General features: G+C 43.6%; 1 protein-coding gene across 2 annotated transcripts in view; it reads right to left on the reverse strand.

Annotated features, from left to right (window-relative positions):
* The window catches only part of RAD23B (RAD23 nucleotide excision repair protein B), a 33,850-nt gene extending 30,182 nt beyond the window's left edge, over positions 1 to 3,668 (reverse strand). The window contains exon 1 of one of the 2 annotated variants that reach the window (XM_014883850.2): positions 3,537 to 3,668. In XM_014883850.2, coding sequence (XP_014739336.1) covers positions 3,537 to 3,602 — 66 coding nt within the window. In that variant the 5' untranslated portion in view covers positions 3,603 to 3,668. Of the gene's footprint in view, positions 1 to 2,473; positions 2,638 to 3,536 lie in introns of those variants that run through there. The other variant, XM_088156471.1, reaches the window with a different exon arrangement.
* Positions 3,669 to 23,059: the final 19,391 nt, after the last annotated feature.

Below are 23,059 nucleotides of genomic sequence, written 5' to 3' on the forward strand. Positions count from 1 at the left end.
TCTTCTGACACAGTAACGTTAGCATCCAGAAAGCTCCACAAACACATTTGACAATAAAGCAGGCACATACTAAGGACACACCAGAACACAGCAGAAGCTCAAACTTCCACAGCTAAGTGTTCTGCTGACATGGTGTTAAACAAGCTGGCTTTTCCTGGGTGTTCAAGTGCTGTGGTGGATAGTGAAATGTGAAAGCCCATATTATGTGACACAGAGACTGCGGCCGAAAGACTGCTGACATCCTGAATATTCCTCGCACTTCTCTGCGTTTTGACAACCAGGTTTTTAGGTTAACAGCACAGGGGGAGCCGAAAACAAAACAGGACAGATTTAACTTTTGCCTGGCGTTTCACTTTCAAAGTTAAGAATGTTTGTTGAAGGTTTTTAGAACCCTACTTCGTGTCTACATAGTGATAACCACAACAGAAGTGCTACATTTAGAAGGCTACAGGGTCAGCACTGTCACCCCCCCCCCAGACAAGAGATGTGGCTACACAGGTCTGCATCAGTGTCAGACAGCACTTATTATTTGCTCCTAACACAATGTTTAACTTAGTTACTTTCTCACAAAGAGCCAACAAAAAGAAGCGGCACCTTGTGCAGATGGACACATGCTTTCATTTACCCTGTTAAGTCTGAAGGCTCAAGCCCTGAGTGGCCCCCAGAATGACCACAAGGGGTAAATCCACCCCTGCGTGGAACTCGATGGGTGAATCACAAAACTTAAGGAAAAACAGCCAGGCTCGCAAAAATTTCAATTGATAACATGCTTTCCCCAATAATAGGGCCTGAGGCCAAATCTTTTCAACCTTTTATGTCAGAGTACCTGACAGTCTTCACCCAGTGCTTTGCCAAGCAAGACAGCGTCAAGTATAGTTTTTACTATAAATATTCAGTTGGTCAGTGTTTTAAAACACAACCAAAACAAAACTAGAGTCACACTATTAAAGGCAAGTTTAAAACTCAACCTTGTGATTTAATAGTGAAAAAAAAAAAAAAAGACCAGTTACTTGTGCAAAAAGCTAATTAGCAAAGCTAATTAGTTATTAGGAAGTATGTTGCTTCAAATTCTCACTGGAGGTTGGCTTAAATATTCCTATCAACAAGAGCTCTCAGTTACAAGCATTAAATCTTGCCAGAATGCTACCTTGCACAGTAACATTAAGTCTCTCCAGATTAATCTGGTACTGAGAGTAAGGGGAGAAATTGCTAGGAACACAAAAGCAATTTTACAGAACCAGAACTCAACTGTGGAGCAACAGGTTTCATGTGCCTATTGCAACTACAGGATTTTTGGCCTTGTCACAGCATGGGGCAGAAATCCAAGTAAACAAGCCTACCCCTGAGAAACACACACATGGTCCAAAGACTAAAAGTAATATATCCCCAAGTCCATGAAACACATTTCAAGGTCTCAGGAAATTAATCTAAGAAATCAGTAAACTTAGCTAAAATTCGTGTATTCCAAAAAATCTGACCCAGAACTTCAAAGCGCACACCTCTGAGGCACTTCCTCAACATAGCATATTTCAAAGCATTTTTTGATGTTAAGACTCAGTTTGTAACTGAGGGCTCAAAGCCGAACTTCTCTTTACTAAGTTCTATGATTTTTAACACTTTCAACAGCAATTTCTTTGCAATTTTCTAAAAAGCATGCCATGGAAATTTAAACACGTTTTTCACCTCTACAGCTAATACTAAGATCAAATCTTTATCCTGCTCTGTTTAAAATAAAGTTCTCCTCAAATTTTAACAGATTTCCTATGTCTTACCACCCATTCCTGGCCAAAAACTGAAGTTATGCTCATGAGGAATTTTTATTTTGAGCTAGTGTAGCAGCTACATTCATAAACAGAAGGTGCAGTCTCATTTCCTACAATCCAATTTGTAGTCATTGCATTCTGCTGTCTCATAAACTGGTGAGGGCTTTGACTGGCATTCCTTCAGTCCTCTCCTTGAATTTACTTCCCAGGACCTTACTGAATGCAAAGAGCAAGAGGAAAAAACAAAAAAAAAGTTTTCTCAGTATCAGCAAAGCAAAGATTTATGCTTTAAATATTTGAAGGTTTCTGACCCATGCTTCTCCTAGGCATTTGCCATGCCCCTCAGTCACAATGGTAACCCAAATGAGCTCTTATTCCAACTTTCAACTGTCATCCTTGATTTTCCTTAAGAAGGAAGAGGGTAAACCAACTGACTCCACAAAAACAGATACAATGTTCCATAGTTTCTAGAGCTTCACTGCCCACCTGTCACAGGAAAGGCTGCTGGAAAAGAAAGCTGCCAGCCTCTCCAGATCTTTGAAACCAAGGCCACAAGCGTGTCTGGACCTGGCTATCAGAGCGACCATCCCTACTCAGGCAAGTGACAAGGCATCTTCCAACCCTGCCAACTCACTTAAGGCCCTTGCTGTCAATCTCAGTATGCTGCATTTCCCCGAGGATTTTCCCGTGTGCCAGAAGAAAACATTCACCTGGAAGCAAAACATGTCTCCTCCTCACTCACAGCATCATCAGACACATCCAAAGGCACCGGGGAAGGGGAATGCGGCTGCCGTGAACCCCATCACACACCACAACACCAGCTCCTCCGAGGTCAGCAGAGCCTCTCCTGCACTCCCTCCCCTCCTAAGTGCAGGCTGATTAATCACTGCAGCTCGGCCCGTGAGGCCGAACAATGAACCCTCCCCGCACTCTGCCACCTCCACAGCACACACCTGGGCACACTGCGATGCACCTGGGGGCAAACACCAGCCCTCCCCAGATCATTCTACTGCCCCAGCAGAAAAGCCCACAACTCTCCCACCGCTTCCCGTCTGGGAGGCCATGGGAGGATAGGAAGGACCACCATGTTTTCCTTCGGCTGCACCCCCAGCCCCACCCCGGGACAAAAATGTTTTGGCTATATCCCCTCTCCCAGTGCTCCCATTATAAACCAGCAGCGATCTGTGCCCCACTGACTGCTAATCCACGGCACCCCGCTCCCCGAAAGGAAAAGCTTTCGTTTCCTATAGCGGTCCCCTCCTCCCCCAGACTACGTGAGATATTTACACCCCCTCCTAGCTCCCGGGTTATTTCCCCTTTCCCATTCCTGGGCTATTTCCCCGAGCTATTCCCCTTTCCACCTCAGAGCTATTCCCCCTCCCACCTCCGGGGCGTTCTCCTCAAAAACAAGGGGGGAAAAGTCCTTCCGCCGGAGGTTTGGCCACGGCAGCCCCCTTCCTTCGGTGATGGGAAGTCACTGTTACCCACCAGCATCCCGAGGAAGAGGGGTCCCTCATCACCCCCGGCTCAGCTCACCCCCTCCCCCCGGCCCCAAATCCCCCAAAATCGTCACGGGCGGACACCGCATCACCCCCGCTGCCCCAACCCCTCACTGAATCTCCGGATTCTGTCTCCAGAGCGCTCCGTCCCTCCCTTTTCCCCGGGGGGCGAGGGCACAGATCCCCGCATCCCTCTCCACGGCCGCGTCCCGGGGGTGGCGGAGCGGGGTGGGGGGGGGGGGGGGGAGTGGGGGGAGTCCGGGAATGGCCGCACCGTCTCTTCGGGGTCGATGTCGATGCGGAAGGTTTGCTGCTGCAGGGTCTTCAGCGTGATCTGCATGGCGGCGAGTATGTGCCCCGCTCCGGCCGCCCTCGGCCCTTCCCCGGGAAGAGGTGGCGGGGAAGAGGCCGGGAAAGGGAGGAGGAGGAGGAGGAGGGAGGCGGTGCCGGGCTGGGCTGGGCAGGACCGGGGGGGGGGGGAAAGGGGGAAGCGCGCATGCGCGGCCCGGGGCGCGCGGCACGGCGCAGACGCGAGCGCGCCTGAGGGCGGGGAGAGCGGGAGGAGGGGCGCGGGCTGAGACGCAGAAATAGAAGTATATACACACACACATATATATATATATATATATATATATATAGAGCGAGAGAGAGATACAGAGAGTGAGGGGAAACGATGCGATTGCGGAGTCATCGAGTCCGGCCTGTGACCGGACAGCGCCGTGTCAGCGAGGCTGTGGCACTGAATGACGCTTGGACACCTCCAGGGGCGGTGACTCCGCAGCCTCCCTGGGTATCCCATTCCAATGTCCAGTCACCCCTTCCGTGAAGAGATTTTTCCCTAATATCCGATCTAACCCTCCCCTGGCGCAGGCTGAGGCCGTTCCCTCTCCTCCTGTCCCTGTTCCCTGGAGCAGATCCCAAATCCCCCCCAGCTGTCCCCTCCTGTCAGGCAGAGCCACAAGGCCCCCCTGAGCCTCCTTTTCTCCAGGCTGAGCCCCTTTCCAGCTCCCTCAGCCCCTCCTGGGGCTCCAGACCCTTCCCCAGCTCCGTTCCCTTCTCTGGACACGCTCCAGCCTCTCAATGTGCTTCTTGAAATGAGTGGCACAGATATACCACTTATGAGTTGTTACACAAGTTTATTAATACATGCTCACGGGTTTATAGCACCTAAGTTCTGCCAGATTTCATAGAATTTCATAGACTATTTCATAGAATATAAAAGGCTATCTAGTCCCAAGCCTTCTGCCACGGGTAGAGACACTTTCCACTAAACCAGGTTGCTCAAGGTTACTTTATCCAACATGTCCTTGAATACTACCAGGGTTGGGGCATCCACAACCTCTCCAGGAAACCTGTTCCAGTGTCTCACCATTCTCACAGTAAAGAATTTCTTCCCTATATCCAACCTAAATATCCCCTCTTTCAGTTTGTCCCCATCCCTCCTCATCCTATCACTACAGTTCCCGACAAAGTGTCCCTCTGTGACTTCTCTGTGGGCTCCTTCAGATACTGGAACCTCACCTTCTCCAGGGTGAACAGCCCCAACTTTCTCAGTCTGACTTCACAGGGAAGGTGCTCCCGATGAACTTGGTGGCCTCCTCTGGTCTTGTTCCAGCAGTTCCATGTCCTTGTCACGTTGATGACCCCAGAGCTGGATGCAGCACTGCAGGTGAGGGTCTCACAAGAGAAGAGAGGCAGAATTGCCTCCTTTGACCTGCTGCTCTTGCTGCTTTGGATGCAGCCCAGGATTCATTTGGCTTTCTGGACTGTGAGCACACACTACTGGCTCATTTGGTTTTAGTTTAGTAGTTTGCAGTTTAGTGTTTGAGTAGTTGATGCATACATTTGATGGGTTATTAACCTGTGTTTGCCCTCGTGCTCCTTGGTAATATAGGAGGAAAGCTGCTACAAATAAACTTTAAAGTTGAGCCAGCTGTGTTGGTAAAAGAAACCCTTTCCCCTTGTAACCTCTTGTGTCATCAAGTGTGGAATCTCCTTGTATCCTCTTCCATCTGCAGGTGTGGGATCTCCCAGGGATTTTTCTTTGCATAAAGGCTGTCTTTCTGCTGATGTCAGGCTGACTTAATTGCAGTTAAACTCCAAATTTCCTAGTATTGTGTAATGGCTGGAGAATTTCTAGCCTGCCACATTGTCAGCTTAATGTTTGTAATAAGAACCATCTTCTAACTCATTTTTTGCAGTAGACTTGGCTTCCTCACCATTTCCTCCCAGCAGCACGGCCAGCAGACGGCATTGACGGGCAGAGGGAAAGTGGGAGACCCCTTTCCCTGCAGGAGTGAGGGAATGGGGACACGCTACACGTACACAGAGGGCTGGAGGTTCTGCTTCTGCCAGCGTCCTGCTCATGCTCTGACACACAGCTGCCAGACAGCCAGAGCCTCCTGCAGCTTTCGCAACTAAAAAGAAACCGCTGACTGTTGCTAGCAGGAATCCAGCATTCTTGACAGCACAGAATAACGTGCTTGCTCTGTGTGGAGAGCCATTTAAAAAAAAAAAAAAAAAAAAAAAAAAAAAAAGGAGAGAGAGAGAAAATATCACTTGCAATTTTTTGCTTGGGTAGTTAAAACTTAAAATATGCTGCTTGTTCACTTTCACTATTGCCTGATACCTAAGTCTATACTTTGAAGATAAAAGGGATTTTTTTTAATATACTTTTCATTCAGTAGTCCAAATATGTAAGTGCTGAGCTTCACTTGCAAACTAAAGTACCTCATGCTAAGGGGCTGTGTCAGTTTCACTACTCTTTTCTGCTCAGATTGTGTTAAACTACTCCTTCTGACTTCTGTGTTTGCTGGTTAGTGTGTGAAGCAGTTGTGCCCAGGGCTAAGGGTTCATTTGTACAGTGGCTGTTTATGTCTGCTTGTAAAAGCCCCAGAATAACTGGGAAACAACTTCATAGGCTATGAATGGCTAAGGATGCTGTTTTTTCCTGACCATTTATTTGAATTTTGAAGTAGAATGAGGAAAAAAAATGAAGCTGTGAATTTTTTTTTCCTCTGAGTGGTTCAAGAACTTATGACAACTCACTGTATGGGGAATATGATAAATTAACAGATTCTTGGTATTTCCTCTAGCTCAGCCCCATTCAGCTCCATAAAATCTGGCAGGGCTTGGCTCTCCAATTCTTTCTTGCAGTTGCAGAATTGAGGTTTGGAATTTCTCCCCCAGAGTACTTTCATCATTTAGTTTCATAGTGCTTCTCCTTGACAGCCAGTGCTTGGTGGGTTTTTTGTTGTTTTTTTTTTTTAATTCTGTGTCTGAAATATTTTGGGTAATCGCCCTGCGTTCGGGCTGGAGCATCACAGTTAGCTAACTTAATTTACAACAGTTTATATGCTGACTCAGTGAGCATACAACCCTCTCCTATGCACAGAGAAAAAAACTTGGATTGATTTGAGAGAGGTGTGAAATGAAGCCAAAGACTTAGATATTCTAGTGGGAAATACATACGATGATTACTTTTGGATTCTTGCTTCCAAGTAACTTGATCTCTCTGGAGCGCTTACTCCAGCTTTGTGCTGCCATGGCTTTGCCATCCCCAGCTCTTTTTGGTTGCCCATGATTCCCCAGGAACAGTATTTTGTCCATGCCAGTTCACAGCTGTGAGCACCCTCCTGGGGTCAAGGACCCTGATTGTTACAGAACCCAATTGTTACAGTGTCAGTGTGCACATGTTGCCACCTCGGGATATGTGTGTGTCACCTCTCCAGACAAGTCCCTGTTGCATGATACTGCAGTTTGTCTGCTTCTCTTCAGAAAAGTTTCTGTGGTTTTCAGTAGCAAACACTGAGGCAAAGACTCAAGTCAGTGCTCTTGCTAAGTCAATTCAACCTCTGCACTAGCATGCAGTAAATACATACACCCTCTTTGTTACCTGGGTCATCCCACTCTTATATGCCTGTATGCAATTAAGGCTGCCCATCATTATTATCATTGCCATAATTTTTACAAGTCCTACCCAGATTCTAGGACTGATGGCAGATAAAGGATATGAAGGTGACTCGCAGCCCAAAGAACGGTTTAGGGAGGCAAGGGGTGAAATAGCGCCTGCAAGAAAGCAGCACATTCTGTTTCAGACCTTTTGAGGTGGGTGCAGGCTTTTCAAAAACAAGAGAGCAGTGACAGAAAGGGCCTGAACAAGGCCTTGAAGGTGTAGGAAGCAACTTGTTTTGGCTGAGTTGAACTGGAAGGAGGCATGCAGAGGGCAGTACTCCAGCCAGATACTTGTCAGTCTGGATAATAGAGGTAATGGAAGGAAGAGGCGAGCTTTTGAGCTGCTGATGGTGGTTAGGAATTGTTACATGGGTAGATGTGTAGAAGAGCTCCAGAAGGGCAGCACAGTCTGGAAGGGCTTGGGATCAAATAGAGAGTTGAGGGAAGTTAGCACTGTCACTGACAGGCAGTGACGTGACCTTACCCTTAATGAAAGGCAGTGTTTCACACTTACTTCACAATGAATTACCTATCCCTGAAAAATGCTTCAAAATCAGGCTTTTCCCACTGGCTGTGGACATGAAATAGAAGTGAATTAATGTGAGATTTCCTAGGCTGTAGTGTTTATTGCCATTAGAGTGATATTTTCCATTGAGTTGACTAGTCTCTGCCGTTCCACCCGTCTCCATGCAGATCTCGCACTGGCTTTCCCTGTATCACAAATTAGTTGAGAACACCAGCGGACCTTTTGTGAAGGCTAAACCAACTGCAAGCATGTCTCTGGAGCAGGTGAACCTCTACTTAGATTCCAGTTTGCAGTAACTCATTAATTCACCCTTAATCTTATTCCACATGCACTCTGGAGCTTTATCTGCCTCCTGTTGGCAGCATTGTTTCTTTTGGAACAGAAATAATTTGGGTGTTTATTTGTGCTGTGGAACTGCTACCACACTTCCTCAATCATCCTCATTTATTGTGCAGCACTAACATTGAAGCAACTTCACACAGTTTGTTAGGATAGTAAAGAGCAGCTGTGCAGGTTAATCAGCTAATTAGACAGTGAGGTATTAGGCAGTGATCATGGAGGCAGTGGTTACATGCAGCAAGTAAGTGGTTGTAACCACTTCAGCCACTACCAGCTGCAGGAACAAGAAGGTCTGGATCTTGCTTTTCTTTGGATTTGTCTGTAATCTCTCATGTCTGCATGCCTCATGATCTGAAAAAGAAAAGGTCATCAAAAGGGACTGGATCCTTCAGAGTTGGAGACATCACACTCTGAAGCAGTGGTACTGCCTTGGATGAGAGAAATCATTGGGCGCATTTTTAGCAGGAAGCTCAGAAGCATGGAAATTCCCATTAGAGTTCCTATCAGCTCTTGGACACCATGGATATTAGCACTGGAGTCTGCAGAGACGCACCTACAGTTCAGTTTTATTGCACACACTGATAGAAAGGTAGTATGAGATCAAAATGAAACCCAGTCTTTATTGATAAAAGGGGCTAAAATTTCTTTTACACAGGGTTCACACTTGAGGCCTTTTATTTTGAGAGCAATTGCTTTTCTGTTGTCAATGTTTTGGCCTGATTGACACTCAAACAGCTGCCAAGAATACTTGGAATTCACTATAAAATAACAGCAATGGCAAGTGCATTAGACTATCATCTTGACAGGCTTATATATTTATTATGCTAATTATGTGGGTGTAGTAATTGTGTTAGGAATATCTAGATATTTTCCATTAGTAAAAGCAGTACCAAGTATGGGGAAACCCACGAAAGATTTCTCAGCTGACTCTAATCTGCAAATTTTTCTTAAACATATATTAAATGTTCTCATTCTGTTGCAAAGCCTATTACTTTAATTTATTTCCTTTATATAGAGATTTAGGAGCAGTAACTGTAGTAAGTACATGAACTTCTTAATTTGAAATCACTGTTAATTTATTTTTATACCACTTATTAAGGAAGTAAGGGACAAGGGATGGGAGGGGAATCTCAGTCCAGGGCGTGTCTGCAAGGCATGCTGCCTCCAGGAGCTATTCCTAGAGCATAGTCCAGCTTCACAGCAGCACTGGGTTTGGAGTTGCAAGCCCTTCATGTATTTGTTTGTTTGTCTGTTTGTTTGTTTGTTTGTTTATAGGTTCTCTTGCTGTCATGTCAGTGTCATTTTGCAACTGCGGGAAATGAGGTTTGCTGAGAAAGCCGAATGGGACTTGAAGCTGAGTACCAGGCTGCATAGTGCTTCTTTGCCCCAAGCATTTCAGAGAAGAGGTCATCTTCCGGGCTTTGGAATGGCTTAGCCATTAACAGCCACAGCTAGTGACTCTGAAAGTTTATCCCAGCGATGTCAGTGCCTTGGACATACTATTGATTTGCATTGGAATCAAAGTCTTTAAATCTGTGTGTGCAGAAACGACTTGTCACCTAAGAGAGGGAGGTATTGAATTCTGTATGCTTCAAGAGAGTTTATCTGGAAATGAAAAAATATTTTTACCCATGAAAAGTTTCCTTATTTAATCACTGGTTTCTTTGGAGTGCCAGACATCTGAAAGGCAAGGGAATAAAAATGACTGGGATTTGACATATGCCTCTGAAGACTGTTATCTAATGTCTGTTAGCAGGGGGGCTGCCGTGGCTCTAGGGGGGTTTTACAGCTTTTCAGTTTGCCAACTATTCTAATATTTAGGCTTTGTTTGAGCTTCTGTCCTGTCTGTGTCCCTGTCCTGTAATAACAGGGACAAACAGGAGCCGGAAGCTGTACATTGTCCTCCTGTGGTTGTGCAGAGCTGCTGTGGAAGGGCCAGACATGTGAATGTTCCAAAACAAGGCCAATAATTTCATGAGCCATTAGAATGGCAAATATGCAGCCAGCCAGGGCAGACCATTGCTATTGAAAATTGTTACAGAGTGAGTCTTCCCGTCTTCAGCACAGGACTGAGCAGTTGCAGAATGGATTGCTGAGTGCTCTATAAAAAGGTTCTAGGAAAATGACGTCAGGAATCATCAGCAATTAATCTGGAACATTGATTCCAAGAATAATATTTATCTGAAAAATAGTGAATCAAATCCTACAGGTCTAGCTGGGTCTACTATGAGTACATTAGATCCATTAATTTTTGCATGAGTCATTAATCATATTGCAGTCATCACTGTGGTTATCTGAAAGTATTTTAATTTAATCAAAATGCAGTTAAAGCTCGTATAAACAAATTTGGCCTAAGCTGAACAGCCACACACACAGACCAAACTTTTCCAGTGTGGTGTGAGGAACTAAACACCAAAACAAATTTTTCTACAGAGACCTGACTATGGATTTTTGCATTACTAGATTTTGAGCGTGCACTTTCCAACACTTTGCTTTCAGTACTGACTGCCAGATAAAAGACAACAATACACTGTGCTCTGAAGCTTTTTGTCACGGTGTTCATAACTTGTACAGGCCATCTGCTGTGGAGTAATGTAGCTGCTACAGTACATTGCTTTCCTAGCATATGTGTAACCTGACAGCTGGGGAGTGTGAGCCCTCTGGATTCAACAGGAATTCACTTGGATGTGTAGTTACTCTGTTAGTCTACATAAAACCTTGTGTAAAACAATACCAACTCCTAGGTCACAGAACACAAAAGCATTGTAGTTGGCACACATATGGGTAGCTTCTACCCTGAACTTTTACTTGGAGGAGAAGAATGGATTCTGGGATGAATTCAGACCCTGATGCTCAGAGCTTTGTCCAGCCAGACTTTGAAAACCTCTGAAGATACCACCATCTCCTCTGCTTCCTGCTATAGTGCATAATTATTCTACTTTTCCCCCTTCTAACCTTATGCTGAATTACTCTAGTTTCTGCTGATGTCACTGTCTCTTGCCCTCTTGCCAGGGAGTATGCTTCACTGGGAAGACCCTGGCCCCATCCACTTGATCTCATCCCCACAGGCACAAGGGTTTGCTGTGAGCTGCCCCAAATCGTTATCTGCTCCATGCTGAACCAGCCCCAGCCCCACAGACCCTCCTCTCAGGGTGATTATTTGTGGACACACACATTTAGAGAGCTAGGAAATTACAGCTTGAGAATTTTTCTCAAGCCTGAATTTCTCCTGCCTCTCAGGTCCATTCCCAGACTGATAAACTAATTGTGGCTTCAGTTAGGGAGGAATTCTCCTAGGATGATTGTATGGTCAAAACAGAATGGAATCTGGTGAAAAACAAATGGAATTCATAAAAAGGATTAATACCTGATGTTCTTCCCGTGGGCACATCATGAGGTATGGACTCATGGATGTTTTTCCCAATATTCCAATGAGCTACTGTCCTGTCCTAGCTCCATGGAATATGCTTTAAATATGGACTCTCTGTTCAATAAAGTTGGCCTTTTTTCCCTAAAGAAGTCCATGTGTGTTGCTGTTCTTGCTCTCTCTCTCTCTCTCTCTAGGGCAGTAACCACATTTATTTCAGTTCCAGCGGCCTCACCTGAGCCCTTCTGGTTTGTCAGTTCTGCCTGGGACCCCAAACAGGACAGTGTCCCAATGAAGCCTGGTAGGTGCTGAGGGACCACCCTTCAGATTCCCTTTCAGAGGGGATCACCTTTGCCCACCTCCCTGCACCCTGGATAGGAGAGAAAATAGGCACAAGTCTGTGGAGCCTAATGAGATAAGAGTCCTGAGGGAATTGGCTGATGTTGCCAAGCCAGTCTCCATCATACTTGAAAAGTCATGGCAGTCAGAGGAATTCCCGGGTGCCTAGAAAAAAGGAAGTATCACTCCTGTTTTTAAAACCAGGAGAAAAGAAGACACAGGGAGCTGCAGACCAGTGAGCCTCACCTCTGTGCCTGGGAAGATCATGGAATGATCCTTATGGAAGCAATGTCAGGGCACATGGAAAACAAGGGGGTGTTCTAAAGATATCCAGCATGGCTTCACTAAGAGAACATTGTCCCCATCTTATGGCCCTCTATGATGGAGTAACTGCAATGGTCAGCAAGGGAAGACTGACCGATGTCAACCACCTGGTTTTCTGCCAGGCCTTTGGAGAGACCTGGGTTTGAAGGGTGTAGAATTCTGTGGAGGAGGAGTTGTCTGGATGGATGCAGCCAGAGCGTTGTGGTCAGTGGTTCCATGTCCAGCTGGAGGCTGGTGATGAGTGGTCTCCCTCAGGGCTCTGTCCTGGGGCTAGGGTCTTCAATACCTTCATAAGTGACACAGACAGGGAGAGCAGGGCCACCCTCAGGTTAGCAGCTGACACCAAGATGAGGGGGCTATGACATACCTGAAGGATGGGGAAAGCCAGGGGTACCTGGACAAACTCGAGAATGGGGCCCAAAGAACACAATGAGGTACAACAAGTCCAAATGACAGATGCTGCACCTGGGGCAATCCCCGACATGAGCACAGACTGGAAGAAGAATTGAGAGAAACCCTGTGGAGAAGGACTTCAGAGTTCTTCTGGTGGATATAAAGGTACAGTGGTGTGGTGTGGGCTGGCAGCCCAGAAGGCCAACAACACTCTGGGCGGCACCAAAAGCAATGGGAGCAACATGTCAAGGGAAGTGATTCTTCCCTTCTACCCTGCCCTCATGAGACTCCACCTGGAGAGCTGCACCCAGCTCTGGATTCCCCAGCATAACAAGGATGTGGACCTCTTAGAACTGGTCCAGATCTGCAAAGATGCTCAGAAGGCTGGAGCACCTGGGCTAAGGAGAGACAGGCTGAGAGAGCTGAGGTTGTTCAGCCTGTAGAAGTGGAGGGAAATCTTAGACCACTTTCCAGTTCCTAAAGGGGCTATGAGAGACCTAGAGAGAGACTTTTTACAAAGGCATGTAGTGATAAAACAAGGGGAAATAGCTTTAAGCTGAAAGAGAGCAGATATTTGGAAGAAAATCTTAGTTCAGGTGGTAATGAGGCTCTGACACAGACTTGACTATAGAAGCTGTGAGTGATCTACCTGGAAGTGTTCCAGGCCAGGCTATATGGGCCCAGAGTTACGTGATTTAGGGGATGGCATCCTTGCTTTTGCAGATGGAGGGGAGGGATGGAATTAGATTATCTTAGAGGTCTCTTCCAACACAAGCCTTTCCAAGATTCTATGAAAATCTCCTAATGGGAGGAATCAGGGGAGCCCAGAGGGCTGGCTAGAAGTGCTGAGATGTGGGGAAAGCCTGTGGGACTTTGCACTGCAGCTTCCCAGGGAGACACGAGGTATCACCCAATGAACCCTTACCTCATGTGCCTGGAATTATCTGTTTTAGCCAGTGACCTGATGAAGCCCTGGGAATCATAGAATCATTAGGTGCCTTCTAGATGCACATAAAATCACCAAGGTCTTCCCCAGCTCCACAGCTTTTCGAAAATGGCAGAGAATGGCCTCACACTGTCATCAGCCACCTCACTCAACCCGCTTCAGACAAATCCCACACAGGTCAGTGGAATTATATAAGATAAAATTTTCTAGGAGACCCTTGAGCTAAATGTCCTCTACTCCTGGAATTCCTCTGCTTCTTAATCTCTGCCTTTGAGCTTAAACGCCTGGGAATAATGTCAGTGGAAACTGAGAGGAAGAAGGCACCAAGTACGTAATTTTTGCCTACATTTGCTGCCAATATCAATGATTTCTTTACCTGATTTGCTTCATACATAGCAGCAGAAGCACTCCTTCAACCCTGGTAGCGCCTCTGCACACCTCAGCAGAAATAATAATATAATAATATAATCTCTGTCATAATGTCATAACCTCTCCTAACTCCCACTGTGCTTACAATTTTGGTTTTTGGTTTTGTTTTTTTTTTTTGTTTTTTTTTTTTTTTTTTTTTTTTTGTTTGGTTTGGTTTGTTTTTGTTTGTTTTGGTTTGTTTTGGTTTTGTTTTGTTTGTTTTGTTTTGTTTTGTTTTGTTGGGGGGTGGGGTGGGTTGTTTTTTGGTTTTTTTTTTTGCATTGCATTGCATTGCATTGCTCTGCCATGAATTCTCTTTTTAGCCAAGCCAGTGAGGTTCAGGGCTCTTGCCTTCCTACTCCGCACCCTGGCCAGGATCTTGAATTCCTCTGTGTCTAGATCATTACAGCTATGCCCTGACTAGTTCTTCCTTATTTTTAAGTAGCACATCCAGACCAGCATAATCACAGTTGGTACATCTAACATCCTTGTTATCCCTGACATCCTCCAGAAATCTCCCTAATGGCCTTTCCCTTGCTGCAGGAGCCAGGGAGGATGAATTCCCCCAGGAGAACCAATTCTAAGGACCAGAAACTCGACCAAGAGTGGCAGAAACACTAGTTCTGTCCCCCAGACTATGCTCTATCTCAAATGTAGAATGCAAGAATATGAGACAGGGCCAGCATATCAAATATGAATCTGTATTTCCTAGAAATATCTTAAGACATAATAAAATTGAGGATTTAGTTGTTGGTTTTGTGTTGTTGTTTTGTTCAGGGTATTTTACTCCATATGACCCTTGCAATTACTTATGATGAGTCAGGAATGCTTCTCCTGAAACTAAATGTCTTTCTGTCTCCTGTATAATGTGTTTGTGATCAGTGTAAACCTTGGGCCAGCACGACCACTAAGGTTTTTAGCATTCATTTATATTCATGTACATTTATATTCATTTATATTCTTGGCTTGCATTTTGTGAGACTAAATATGCGAAACTTCTGTAGTTTTACCTTCTTTCTCGCAATTATTTGGTTGTCATTCTTTGCAATTGTTCTGAATTGATTCAATCTTTCTTGAACTTGAGCTGGAGCCTACACAGCATCAAACTAGTGTAACTTACACTTCTGGATCTTGCTTTGTATTTGCTTTGTGGAACCACTTGACTTTCTCACATCTCTGTTCTTAGTGATGTGTCAATACATTTAAGACACAGTTACACACCCTTTCCTGTCTCTTTCAGCAATTTTCAACCATTGATCTCACAGAAATTTTTACTATTGTTGCCAAACGGTTTGGAGTCTATACTGTTTACATTTATATTTTGTTACAGTTCTCAGAGGCACATTGTTTTCCACCTGGACAGCGCCTGTAGACTTTGAGCTAATACATTTAAGTTTCTGCAAGGTGTTTCCACATTTTGCAACACTGTCATTAAAGGGATACCCACAGCGAGTCCTCAGAGAATTTCTCAAAGATTTTACTCCTGAGCTGAGATCCTCTCTCTGCACCTGCTCTTCCTACCCTTCCTGGAGTCAGCTCCTTACCTGCTGTGCCTTGATGGCACTAATCGCCATTCATGCCAGTAATGCTAATTATTTCTCAGATGGCCTTGAATTATGTGGATAATGTTTTATCTGTGCAAAGGGCATCATCAGAATATCCAGTATTTTTTTGATGGCTCTTGGAAGTCAAGACTATTTTTATTTTTTTAATTGCTTCAGACGACTTGGACTAAATACTGCTGTTGTGCCTAGACACTCCTAACACCCAAATGGATACACACGTACACAAAGAGACACACACACACACAGATCTCTGTTCTGCAATTCCCTTTTATGTTGTCAATGTCATTTTTGAGGAAGGCATCCCCAGATATCTGCACACAACTGCCACAGCACGTGCTTGAATGCTAATGAGGCAGCAGCCTCACAGGGAAGCACTGCCTTGCTTCATTAGGTGGCTGAGAAGCGTTCTGGGTGCTATCTTTAAGAGAGATCTCCATAGATTCTTAGTTGGCTGTAGTACACATTCCAATCGAGCACTACTTACCAGCCAAATTTCAAGGTTCAGCAAACAATTGAGCTAGGGCAGACAGAATAATTACAGAGTTGTGAAAGGCTGAAATGTAAAACAGATGAACAGATTGTTCCCTCTACCTGTCAGCCTTGGTGGGAAAAAAAGTTTAGCTTCTAGATAGTGGTAGTCTCTTAATTCGGAGGGGCCTTCCCTCTCTCCCAAAGTCCTGAATCATGCTCCAGGCTGCATTGCACACTGCATTTAGTACCTCATGCGTTTCTGACAGACAGCTTTTCACCAGGACTTGTGTACTCAGGCTACACACACCAGGTCCCTGCAAAATATCATGTCCAAGGATGCTGTTACCAAGCAGTGCTGCAAAGTCTCTCAAGTCCACCTGGCCATTTTATATTTAGGGCTGGATCCCTACTGAACCTCTCAGGTAAAGCCTTTTCTAGTGGTAACTGAGCCACCTTTAATTGATATGCCCTTTTTCATTACAGCTCTTCTGTCTCTGTCTGCACTGTAGTGAGGGATTGCAGTACACAATAGAGTACCAGGTTTGGCTCTGGTTTCCCGTGGTTACCAGTGAAATCAAATATGAATAAAGCAGAGGGCTGATTTCCTAGGGATTTAGTAGCACGTGTTTTCCTCTTTAGTCCCAACTGACTGTAATATTTTCTTCTTTTCTTCTTCTGTAGTTTCCAACTGCAAGTTTAAGAAGTGGTTCAGAGGAGTGGGTAGGATGCCTGACTGGGGGCAAAGAGGTCTGCCTGCTAATCCTGCCTTAAGTAAATGAGCAGATAATGGTTTTGATTTTAGCTGTATGGGGCTCAATCCTATCCCATCAGGGCAGACTCTGCAAAGCACAATGACTTGAAAATTAGCTTCACAATATTTTTTTTTATTAAAATGAAAGAAGAAATTAGATTACCTCCAGCAGAACAAGTAGTAACAGTCATTCACTAATTGTTTGTCAGAAAACAGGTTCAGTGAAGGGGAAAATCAAATTTGATCGGTATTGCTGGATTTGTCTACATACTTTCTTGGCTAAATGGTGTTTTCTGACATCAGGGAGAGGACCAAACAAGAGCAATTCTGTTTCAGGATTTATGCAGAGTTCACTTGCATGTCAGGTTACAAATACTGGTAGTTACAGTGGCACTTCATTTCTGCTACCATTGTCACATACAAATAAGATTATTAAAAGCACAAGAGGCCCAAAAGGGATAATTTGCTTGAAGTAAGAACTTTAAAAAAACTAAGCATAAAGTCATTCAAGTTGAGCATAAAGGGAAAACATTAGATCAGGCAAAGCAGGTAGACTTCAACCAAGCTTCAGTGAGACCCAATGGAGAGGTCATGTCCAAGTTAACTGGCACTGAGTAGAGAAATTAAAGGAGTTATCAGGAGTTATAAATTGTTCGTTCCTCTGATCATTGCTGCTGCATGGTTGCTGTAAGAGAAAAGACTGAAAGGACCCGGCTTCCATAGATGTGAACGCTTACAAAAAGGAGAAGAGAAGTAATGGGGAAAATAGAAAGAACCTGGCAGTGGAACAATACTAGCAAATGTTCAACAGCACTTCACATTGAGAGACAAAAGACCCAAATAACCACAACCCTCAGCAGTGTGCTGCTTCTTATACGGGGCTTTCATGTTTCCAGCTGAAGCACAAGTGACAGTCAGCTCATGTGAATTACATGCTAATCCATGTCCACATGCCACACAATGCACTCAGGACGCATTAAACATCTTCTACCTGCTGAGAACAGGGCAGAGGATGCATCCTTTATATGGAAGCCCAAGTGATATTAGCCCCAGCTATTCAGCACAGCGGCCATGCACAATTGCTGCAGCTGGTTGCCATGGTTCAGGCTGTTCTGGGATCTCACTGGAAACTTCCAGCTTTGCAGAAGACACTCTCGATACCCTGCTGGAGAAAAACGACAGGGCAAAGGACCCTCTGAAAGAGCAGAAAGCTCCACAGCCAAGACTGTAGTGGAGATTATTTGGCTTAGCATGAAGGTTCATGTTTGCATTTCCCAAGGAAAACAGTTATAAAAGCCACTGTGTTTCACCCCTACAGTAAAAATTTAATTGTAATATGATAAGTATTGGTTTTTCCAATATGCACATATTGACTGTATTGGGTTGGGAATAGTTAGCTTGTGCTAACATGCATTTCTCAAGTATCTGATTGCTTCTTCAGCTGGAAGTTTCCCAAATCTTACTGCTCACTTACTGCACTGCCTCATTTTTCTCTGCCAAGTGACATTACCATTTGCTCTCTGAAGTGGGAGCGTCACAGAAACCTTAGTGCTTTGTGGATGTCACAGAATTTGTCAGTGTGAAAGTCCAAACTTGCACAGCAGAAATCTGGAGTCAGGTAAAACAGGCTAGAAATCTAACTTTTGTAGGCCTTCAAAGGACATAAAGTCCTTTGGAATCTTTTATCCCTGGAGTTTTATTTGTCAGTTTCCTGCCATTTACAGCTAAGATGTAAATCTTAGACCATCTGTACTTGCAGTTTTGTTGTAGGTTCTTCTCATGTCTCTCATCTTTGAAGTGTAAGCACTCTTGTTTAAAGATAGACTGCTATCCTAACTTTAGGACCCAAGCAGAGAGATTACTGTCTTGAAAGGAATCTGGCTGGAGAAACTTCTTCAAAAGCTGTGAAATTGGAGCCCACTTCCCTGTTTCTTGAAATAGTTATTCCCTCTTTGCATGGAATTGAGGTGTCAGTTTACTCTTGTACATCCTTCTTTTATCCCTCTTTTTTTTCCATTCCCTGGAGAGCTGCCCAGTCCCAAGAGGCTTTTGGGGGTGTCTTTTTTTTCTAATTCTGCTGTAATTTTGTAAGGAGCCGGCAGCTGCGGGCCCAGCCCCTGGCTAGTTTTCCATGTGGAAGTGGAGAATTGCTGCGTGGATGCCGGGATCACTGCACTCTTTTTACCCGGACAGCAGATGGCATCGAAGTTCCAGAAACGTCACCGCTCTCTCGGACCCCGACCGGGTTCTTTTGGTTCTTTGACGACTTGGTGCAAGATTATTTTAGTAGGCTCCCATTTGGCCTGCTGTTAACTTAAAACAAACCTTTTAATAGTAGTATATGCACACATTTTTAAAATTTGGTGGTCTTTCTCCTGAAGCTTAATTTACTTTTCTCCTTCAGGACACTTACAGGAAATTTAAAAATTTCTCTTGTAATGCTTTTGAGTGAGGATTCATTTTATTCCTCACTTTAGGTCTGATTTCTCAAGTTAGTTTTTTAGAATAATATCTGTTCTCCGGAAGTTTGGTTATTATGAATGCTGATTTGGATAAAAGAGCAGAGGTTAATCAAATGTATTAAAGTAATATTATTTCTAAATCGTATTGCTTCCTGATGTTAGACTTCACAGTTTATGTATAACATTCAATAACTTATGAATGCTCAGTGTAAAACTGCTGCTTACATGCCTTAAAAAAAACTAATACAAAAAGCCCGTTGTGAATATATAAGATCTAATGAAATCACTTGCAAAGTTGACTCTGATTTCTATACTTTGCTAAAAGAAAGGAAATTGTAATTATCATTTCAGTTCTTATGAAAAGTAAAGTATAACCCATTTGCTCTTTCATTTCCAGGATGGAAAGAGACAGCAGATTGTCTGTGTCTAATCCCACACACAGTAGTCTTCGTAGAAAGTGTCTTGTGCCAGTTTCTTTCCTAGAAAGCACTTTTTATAGGTGCAAACAGAACAAGAAAAAGTATTAAATTAGCAGCATTTTTTACTGTTGTTCTTGTTTTTACCAAAACCATTTAAACACTGCCAACAACAGGACTATTAAATTACACATGGGGGGAGTCCAAATAATTCTCTTAGTTGAACAGAACTAACATATGGTAGAATATTTTTCTTCAGAAATTCAGAAAACAGTCCTTATTTTTTCCTTTTAGGGAAAAAAAATGTATTGAGCCATTTATCTGATTAAAATACCTGTGGATGAAATTATTGTAGCTCATCCCTCATAATTTGTGGTAGTGAAATATCTTTTTGTGTCTCCCTGATATGAACAATAAAATAGATAAGAGAAGTTTAAAAAATGAAGTCTCTTTGACCTTAAATAAGATAGGAAACTAACATTTTCTGACAAAGGGATTTCTCTGGGCTATCATAATCATGGGTTGCTCAAGATGTATGTAGACATTGGATGAGCAATTTTTCCCAGTTTATCCATTATAAATTCAGTTACTGATGTTGGGAAAACTGCAACATCTGGATCAATGACTTTTTACATCCCTCAGTGGCATGGATTCTGTGATAAAGGTATTTATTAAGGAGTTCTTGAAGTCTTACTTAGGTTTTGGGTACTAGATTTTTTAGGTTACACAGGACATTCAAGTGTCTGCCTCTGTAATTGTTTTCCATATCATTAAAAATTAAAAATCATATTAATTCTAATTCTTTTGTTATTGACTTTACTCTTATAAACTATTCTAATTCTCTATTCTTAATTCTGTTTCACTGAGGTTATCCATGCTGGTTAAAAATAGTTAACTTAATAATTATAATAATAACTTAATAATTTTCAGATATATAAGATGACAGAATTTATCACATTCTAAGTAAATAAATAATATGTTGGTTGTTAATAAGATTAATTTAATGCATATCTGCATGGTTGCGTACTTGCATAACATTCCCAAGAAGACAAATAATACTCCTTGAATGAAGCTTCAAAATATTTAATTTTATTTAATTATTAACTTAACAGATATAATAATTTAATTGATACTACATCATTGAGGTAAACAAAAGTAACAACTGTAGAAAACATAATATGAAATGCTGCTTGTTAAATATTGAATAAGTGCTGAGGACTGCCAAGTTAAGTGATCATGTGACTGACTCAGTGTTCTGCCACCAGAAGCCAAAGTTTGCTCTCAGAACAAAATGCTGGTGTGAAAAAGAAAGAATGGCAGGTGAGGGGAATATGTCCGAACCAGGTTTTGATTCAGGCTGCTGGGAAAGGTCTCTCTACTTGGATTCACTGCCAGTGGCCAGTGAACTGTGTGAAACCTTAGAGCTCCAAGTGCTATGTGACCCTGGCTGGACAGGCACTCACCCTCCCACTCGCTGCTTTTCCAGGACATGGGTTTCGCCAGCTGAGAATGGTCAGAGAGCTCCATCAGAACCCCCAGTGCTGCTGCAGTACAAACAACAAAGAGCTGGTATTGCTCCAGCAGAATTCCTGCTCCAGTGAATATCCCCAGAGCTTCAATTTTTAGGAAATTCAGGATAGTAATACTCAGATTGCCAGTTCTGCTGGCAGGAGAAAAAAATGGGTTTGTGAGCACATTTTATCTGCGGGCTCTGTCTCTGCCATCACCAAAGTCATTGAAACGGTAGGGAGGGTCAAACAGAGGTGAGGATCACTTGTGTCCTCAGCTTCTTTCTTTGTGGTGGAGGCCGTGCAGCAGGACTATAACTGTGCTTAGGAAGGAAGGTGCAGTCAGCTGTCATTGTCTCTATGCCCACTGCACAGAGTAAATGACGATTAAAAGGCCTTCTCTGTTCCTTCAGCAGGTAGCTCAGGTTCATAATTCTATTCCTCTCTAATTGTCTGTGAAAAGGATCTTTTTCTCCTGCGTGTTTTGAAGCCTCAGGTGCTCACCTAAAGCCATAAATTCGCCTTAGGCCTGTCTTAGGTATGAATGACCAGCTCTCAGAAGTACCTCTCTGATTCTTTGGTTCTCAGTCACAGCTTGTTCGAAAACAGACTCACAGCAAATCCTGCAGGGGCAGGACAGGCTCTCTTCTCTTGCCTTTGTGCAAGAAAATCTCCCCTTTGTCAGAAGTGGCTTCATCTGATTATCATATGGCACATGCGAGCTGCTGTCCCTCCTCCAGCTAACTCAGTATTTGCTGGAAAAACTGCACAGTGCTGCACCAGCCACCAATCTTTCTGTGCCCCTTGGAGGGCAAAGGAACTCAGGAGTACTGGAATATTTTCAGTTTCAAGGCATAAAAGTTGCCTACACTCTTCATCAGAAAAAGGCACAGTCATAACAGGATAACATCCTGTAAACAGTGAGTTACTGAAGGAGCTCTAATGCAAAAGAGAGATACGAGAGAGATGGAGAAGGCGAGCATATCACAGAGAAATATAGAAATAGTGCTCCTGCATCCAGTAATGTGGTTAGCAAAGGGAAAATTCAGCCAGAGCTCAAATTGGCAGATGATGTCAAACACAGCAAATTATTGTTCTGTTACAGAGTGGAAGCACGGCCAAGCTGCAGGTGTGCTGCTGAATGGGGATGGAGGGTTAATTAAAAATGCCCACAGAAAAGACAGAAGTACTCTGTGCCCTCTTCACATCAGTCATCATGGGTGAGATCAGCCCTCAGATCTGTGCTGAGAAGCAATGACAAATGTGTCAGAGAGTTCATTTAAGGACCATCTCCACAAATTGGACATCTATAGATACCTTCCCTGGTTTCAGAGGGGAAAAAATTCACCATGAGAGTAATTAGCCATAGGAGCCAGGAAAGAAGTGGACTTTTCTTGATGGAAGTATTCAAGAGACGATTCGATAGAGAATGGAGAACTTAATCTAAGTCACTGCTTTCCATGGAAGTTTGAAGTCCTGTTCAAATCTAGACCTTTATGTTTATTTTTATGATCACCTCTGGTTTCTGCAGAAGAATTGCAATGAATGAAAAACAAGTAATCTGATTACAAACCTGTTGCGCATTTCTACTGGTGACTTAAATAAACACTTGTACATAGCTCATCCCTTCAGTTTAAACTTAATTTCTCTTTTTCTTGCATGTCTGATAGTCCTGTCCCCCTGCACTGAAGATCACAGAAATAGCTGCAGAGAGACAGGCTTTTTCCCCAAAACACTGAAATTTTTATTCAGAATTATTTGCTCATAATATTTGAGCTTTGGCTTCTGTCATTAGCTCTTAACTTCTGTTTAAGGGTCAGTGGAAAAACACTTTTTCTAATGATAAAATTTTGTTGTAATTTCTGGTATTTGCAGCTATTCACCAGGTTATGCCTTAGAGCAAGATGTAATAACTTCTTCACAGCTCCCACTTGAATAATTTCCACTTTGTTGCTCTGTTGTTTTGGTACACCCCTCTCTGCTTTCTGGAAAGCTTTTGTGCTACCACACAGACAAAAGGAGGCACGT

This window comes from Sturnus vulgaris, chromosome Z, assembly GCF_052056855.1.
Source record: "Sturnus vulgaris isolate bStuVul1 chromosome Z, bStuVul1.hap1, whole genome shotgun sequence".
In the NCBI taxonomy this organism is placed as follows: domain Eukaryota; kingdom Metazoa; phylum Chordata; class Aves; order Passeriformes; family Sturnidae; genus Sturnus; species Sturnus vulgaris.